Source organism: Erigeron canadensis, chromosome 1 (genome assembly GCF_010389155.1).
Source record: "Erigeron canadensis isolate Cc75 chromosome 1, C_canadensis_v1, whole genome shotgun sequence".
Lineage (NCBI taxonomy): Eukaryota > Viridiplantae > Streptophyta > Magnoliopsida > Asterales > Asteraceae > Erigeron > Erigeron canadensis.
Genome location: NC_057761.1, coordinates 55,327,469 through 55,333,700, shown reverse-complemented (window position 1 = coordinate 55,333,700; position 6,232 = coordinate 55,327,469). Strand labels below are relative to the sequence as shown.

General features: G+C 36.8%; 1 protein-coding gene across 4 annotated transcripts; it reads left to right on the top strand.

Annotated features, from left to right (window-relative positions):
• On the top strand, positions 1 to 5,295 carry LOC122609066 (ABC transporter G family member 22-like). 4 transcript variants are annotated; one of them, XM_043782133.1, is made up of 11 exons: positions 1 to 41; positions 229 to 616; positions 2,150 to 2,217; positions 2,663 to 2,898; positions 2,984 to 3,139; positions 3,218 to 3,401; positions 3,502 to 3,810; positions 3,892 to 4,179; positions 4,290 to 4,574; positions 4,661 to 4,768; positions 4,870 to 5,295. In XM_043782133.1, the coding sequence occupies exons 2-11, from the start codon at positions 238 to 240 to the stop codon at positions 5,074 to 5,076; spliced, it is 2,220 nt and encodes a 739-aa protein (XP_043638068.1). In that variant the 5' UTR covers positions 1 to 41; positions 229 to 237; the 3' UTR covers positions 5,077 to 5,295. The 4 variants fall into 4 exon arrangements, with proteins under 4 accessions (XP_043638068.1, XP_043638061.1, XP_043638073.1 ...); XM_043782126.1 differs by having other exon boundaries at positions 23 to 110; XM_043782138.1 differs by lacking the exons at positions 1 to 41; positions 229 to 616 and adding an exon at positions 930 to 1,034.
• The last annotated feature ends 937 nt before the right edge of the window (positions 5,296 to 6,232 follow it).

Sequence of the window (6,232 nt, the reverse complement as noted above, 5' to 3'; positions counted from 1 at the left end):
GTTCATCACTTCTTAACTTCAGTTCACTGGTCTAAGTAAAGGTTTGTGAAGTAGTTGGAATTTTTCCCTTCATATGATACTATATCTATTACTACATATGTATGTATAAGGTATGTCATAAATTGATTTATGCTCTAACATTTTATGCCATTCATGCTTTTATATATGTTGTTATGTTTTCACGTTTACATGCCACTTATTAATAAACAATTTTGTGGATGCATGTAGCAAGCAAATATGGAGAAGCTGGGTACTAGTTCGGGCATATATAGAACGCAATCTGATCAACTAGCCAAGATAGTGGAGGGAGACGCAATGAAATCGTTTGACATAACAAACGAGGCTACTAAAGAAGTGGACAGCCGTCCACTTTCAAGAAAATCAAGCAGAAGTCAAGTGCTTGCCTCCCCGGGGCGAGGTGGTATTAGTGAAAGAAACACATACCTCAAGAAAGGGAAGAGCGCTCAAATGAAGTTAGAATTAGATGATGTTGGTAGTGGAGCCGCTTTAAGTCGAGCTTCAAGTGCTAGCCTAGGCTTTTCATTCTCACTTGCTGGATTCACAATGCCTCCTGATGAAATTGCAGATTCAAGACCTTACAGCGACGATGACATCCGTAAGTATCTCCCTGTTTCAGGTTGGGTCTTTCAATAATCTTCTTGATAACTTTAAGAAATATACATTCCGAAAAGAGTTATATTTTGAACACCAAAAGCAAAGACTTGTGGAGGTAAAAATGTCATTTCAAGTAGCTATGAAAGTATGCTCAAAAGGTGACAGCATGCTAAAACTTTTATGTAACAAAAAGCTAAATTAGCCCATAAAGTTGGATATATAACGGGACACACCTGAAAAGTTGGCCTTTCTTACCTAAATTTTGAATCAATCAAATAAGTGTTTAAATTGATTTGGGTATATATATGTAATTGATATGAATTTGTGAGGGTAAATACAAGTGATGGATGATTAAGAGCATCTAAGTGTACAAGAACTGATTTTAAAGGCCATGGTACATAATCCTCCTAATTTCAAGGGTATGACCATGCATGATCATTTAAAATTTGTGATATCTTAATATATCGTTAGACATGTCTTAACGAACATCGTTAGAAATGTCTTAGCAAAGGCCTCTATATTATGAGACGATAAATGACATGCCATACTATCAATCGGTTTTATGTCTAACTAATGGGATATTATGTATATATAGTTGTATACAACAATATATGTTCATAGATGGGTATAAGTGTATAAAGTTTAAAACTGTTGTCTATCTAAACAACATATATCAGTGGACCTGCCTTGGATAGAAACTGGGCCTAGGACAGGACTAGGACCACATATGCACACACCTTGGTCCAGTGTTTACTAACCAGTCAAATCATTTAATACTAAAGTCCAAGGGGGTCTTGGTCTCCCTCTTATCTCTAAAATTTTTCTTCTTAATTAGGCTTTCTCCAATGCAAGAAAACAAGCATGTGCCCTTGATCCATGATGTGTACTTATAATTCCCATTACATGGATCTTAGCCTTTTAGGCACTTTGCTGATGCCATTTTTCCTCTTAAAAAGTCCTTGACTAAGTGTTATCATACATTCATACCGACATCAGACACATCACAATCCTCTCGCAACTTCTTCTACATATCTAGCTAGCATATATCATACGATGATAACAGGAACAATCAAATGATAACCTTACGAATATATTTGATAAGAACTACTCATGGTTAGAAAACTTGCAAAAAGAAAAGGATATCTCTGTACTCGTATTGACCAGATAAAAGACAATTGCCACCACGAAAACAAGACCTACACGGCTTAAGAACAAAATGAAAAATATTTATATATATTCATTACTTTAAAAAAAATCGATAACAGATACTGAGGATCCAATAAATAGTTGATGTGCTTAACCCTTGATTAATCGTATGGAGTCATTGAGAATCATACATAAACTTTTTGAAGAACTTGAGGACTGTTGAGGTGACACAGCAAGACGTACCCTATCTACTTTATGATAATAGTCTCATAATGAACAACTCCTAATTAGTCGAGAACATAATGAACATGTACTCAACAATAAGTATATGAGCATTTAACTTGTAATATGTGAAGTTTCTCTGCTAAACTAAACATGCTTGTTACAGCCGAAGACATTGAAGCAGGCATGCGTAAAAAGTTCCATACTGAGCCTACCTTGCAAATCTCTCTAAAGGTATACAAGACTATTCACAATGAAAGCTTTTCACGTACCCTCTCATTGGCATTTACGTTCTCTGTTGACAGAAACGTGTTACAGCTCATGGTTTAGAATGTTTATGCCAATAATGCAAATAGATTAATTTCTTTTGTGTATATTTGGGCAGGCAAAAACGGAGGTTTTTCTTTGAGAACAATGGGAGAAGTCAGGTTCAGTCTTGTACAAAATCTCATACTCTATGGTATTTGTGTACAAGACTAATTTGCTTTTTACCTGAACAAAAAAAAAGGAGTCTTAACTAATGATGAGCTAATATAGACCATCAATCTAAAACTCTAAATGGACTCATTCTATTCTTAAGTATATGAACTGTTATCTCTACTGATGCATACATACATACATACATATAGTTAATTATGCTAACGAATTAAGTTGAATCGCTTTATCATCAAATGTGCAGTTTACGGAAGTGTCATACAAGATAATAACCAAAGGAGTGACTTCCACAGTAGAGAAGGATATTTTGAATGGGATAAATGGTGAGGTGAATCCAGGAGAAGTTTTGGCACTCATGGGGCCATCAGGGAGTGGAAAAACGACACTTCTAAGCTTGCTTGGAGGCCGATTGACAAAGCCAGCCCAAGGAGGATCAATCACTTATAATGACCAGCCATACTCAAAGTTACTAAAAAGCAGGTATGTTAATTTTTCCAAGTGAACTTATATTAAACAGCACATATGGCTCTAAAATATCAAATTGGGATGATGTTGATGTGAGCAGGATTGGGTTTGTCACTCAAGATGATGTTCTGTTTCCACACCTAACTGTGAAAGAAACAATAACGTATGCTGCTCTTTTACGACTACCTAAGACATTAACGAAACAAGAGAAAGAAAAACAAGCAGCAGATGTCATTTGTGAACTTGGTTTGGAGAGGTAATTGAGTCGTATTTTCTAGATGCTATCGATTATTGTAACAGCAAAAAGTTTTACATCCTTATTACGATTAAACAGGTGCCAAGATTCTATGATAGGCAACTCCTTTGTTAGGGGAATCTCGGGTGGAGAAAGAAAGCGTGTCTCCATTGGAAACGAAATCATAATCAACCCTTCACTCTTATTCCTTGATGAACCCACCTCTGGTTTGGATTCCACAACCGCTTTGAGAATCATAGAATTGTTACAAGACATAGCTGAGGTATGATCATTCAAAACACTAACCAACTAAGTTAAATGAAATCTGAAGAAACTATCGATCATTTTAATTAGTTCCTACATTCTTCATATGTTTTAAACAGGCTGAGAAGACAGTGATTACCACGATTCACCAACCGTCAAGCAGACTTTTTCACAAGTTTGACAAGTTAATCCTACTTGGGAAAGGAAGTTTGTTGTATTTTGGAAAAGCCTCACAAGCCATGGATTATTTTGCATCGATAGGATGTTCTCCTTTAATTTCCATGAACCCAGCCGAATTCTTGTTAGATCTGGCTAATGGGAATATGAATGATATTTCTGTTCCATACGAATTAGAGGACAAAGTACACATAGGAAATTCAGGAAGAGAAACAAGGGGTGGGAAACCTTCTCCAGCAATTGTGCATGAGGTAATTAAATTAGTAAACAGAAGGCAAAACAATTTATGCATATTAAGATTCATTAAAACACTGTCTATCTTTGACTTACAGTATTTAGTAGAGGCTTGCATAACGAACGTATCTCAAGAAACGGAAAAGATGCTTACAAGCCCTACATCAGTAGATCAAGACACCAAGTCAAGCGTAAAGTCTGTGAGACGAGGTTGGGGAGCAAGCTGGGGAGAACAATACTCCATATTGTTCTGGAGAGGGATTAAAGAAAGGAGACATGATTATTTTAGCTGGTTGAGAATCACGCAAGTTGTGGCAACTGCAGTCATCTTGGGACTTCTTTGGTGGCAATCACAAGTTCATAGCCCAAAAGATCTGCAGAATCAGGTATGTGATGTTTCCATTTGGGAAAAAAGGAATGATAAATAGTACGAGTACTATTTTATTACACGTATTGTTTTGTGATTGTTTACATAAGCCTAAATGTTTATCCGCAGGCAGGGTTGCTTTTCTTCATTGCCGTGTTTTGGGCATTTTTCCCGGTTTTTACGGCAATTTTCACATTTCCTCAAGAAAGAGCAATGCTGAAAAAGGAAAAAGCAGCTGACATGTATAGGCTTAGTGCATATTTCATGGCAAGAATAACGACAGATCTTCCGCTTGATCTTCTTCTTCCGTTACTCTTCCTGGTGATAGTATATTTCATGGCAGGGCTTACACTAACGGCTCTGTCATTTTTCCTAACCACACTTATAGTCTCTCTGTGCATTATTGCCGCTCAGGTATGCCACTTTACTATGTTCATATTGATACCAGGTGGTTCTATTTTATAAAGTAAATTATGACATACGTATAATTACGATGGTAGGGGCTTGGACTCGCTATCGGTGCTGCAATGATGGATTTGAATAAGGCAACTACTTTGGCCTCTGTGACTGTAATGGCTTTCATGTTGGCTGGTGGTTTTTTCGTGAAGGTAAAATAAGTAATCTACTCAAATATATATGATGTATGTATTCATCTAGTCAATACATAATTCACGGTTACGTTCCTATAATACACCATTATTTTGTGCAGAACGTTCCCATATTCATATCGTGGTTAAGTTATTTGTCCTTCAACTATCACACATACAGACTTCTTCTAAAGGTGCAATATGAACATATCAGTCATGTAATCGACGGGATAGAATTAGGCAGTGGGTTGAAGGAAGTTGTAGCCTTGGTAGCCATGGCTCTTGGCTATCGTATATTGGCATACATTTCTTTGCGAAATACAGTTTAGATGAGCTTTTCAGTGATAGACAGCAGCTTCAAAGTGATTTTTGGCTTAATGAGGCAAAGAAGTAAGCAGGAAGGATACAAAAGAACAAGAAGTAGCTACAATGACCGCAAGAAGAATTTTCGTTTTCTATAAAGTTGTGAAATTACTATTGGAGACTGTAATTGACTTGCTATTGTTAATTGTAAGCAATGAGAATGATAATTAAGTATGTTGATAGTATTGTTGATCTTCAACTTGACATTATGACAAGTTAATTCAAGGCCACTAAAGTCCACAGGCGGATTAACTAATATTTGCATATTCCTCATCCTCGCATTTTTTATAGACTCACACGGCCATAATACACCTAATATTCAATTGAAACTTGAATTGCCCTAATACTGATAGACTAAACGCTCGGTACATTAGAGTTATATACTCTCTTCCTAGGTAACCTGTTAGTCGGAATTTGGGGAAAGATAAAGAACATTTGGTAAGCAACATGGTTGGATCAGTGGTAAACACCCTAGCCTCTGGAGAAAGAGGTCATGGGTTCGATCCTCAACCCATGCAAAGGTTGGAGGGCCTTTTCTACCATTTAGGTAGTAAATGGAAGCAGACTCTCTACTTAGGTAGAGGTAAGGTTTGTCTACATCTTAACCTCCCCCATACACCATCGAGGTATTGGGGCTCAAAACCCGCGTAAGACGGCACTGGGCGGTTTCTATCTTTCTTTTCTTATAAAGAACATTTGGTGTCTTTATTCGACATCCTTTAGGTTTTAGCACACTCATTCATCCAACTAATGTAAACTACAGTCAAATAAGGGCAATTATCATTATATTAAAAAAGAAAAGGTTGATCGAAACATATATAGAACCTGATGTAGGCTGGGACCGGGATAACGGGCTAGCAACCACCGCGGAGCGTCATCACAAGATCAAATTAAGCTCGGATAAAAACACGACTATTGCATCGATCTTCATCTGATTCCATCGCTGATTAGAGCTAGGGCAATGATTTATCCGTTAGGTTCCCTCTTCTCAAACTTTTATTACTCATTTTTTTTATAAAAAAAAAAAGAGAGAGAAAGAAATTTGATTCCATGCATTTTTATCTTTCAAAAGTCAAAACCCAAAACAAAACGTCGGGCCCTTCAGACTTTTTAACATATTTT

Bases quoted from the DNA above. Each gene is read 5' to 3' on its own strand.
- LOC122609066 (XM_043782126.1), top strand. The intron at 617-2,149 runs GTAAGTATCTCC...TGCTTGTTACAG, and splicing joins TTACAGCGACGATGACATCC to CCGAAGACATTGAAGCAGGC. The intron at 3,402-3,501 runs GTATGATCATTC...TGTTTTAAACAG, and splicing joins TGTTACAAGACATAGCTGAG to GCTGAGAAGACAGTGATTAC.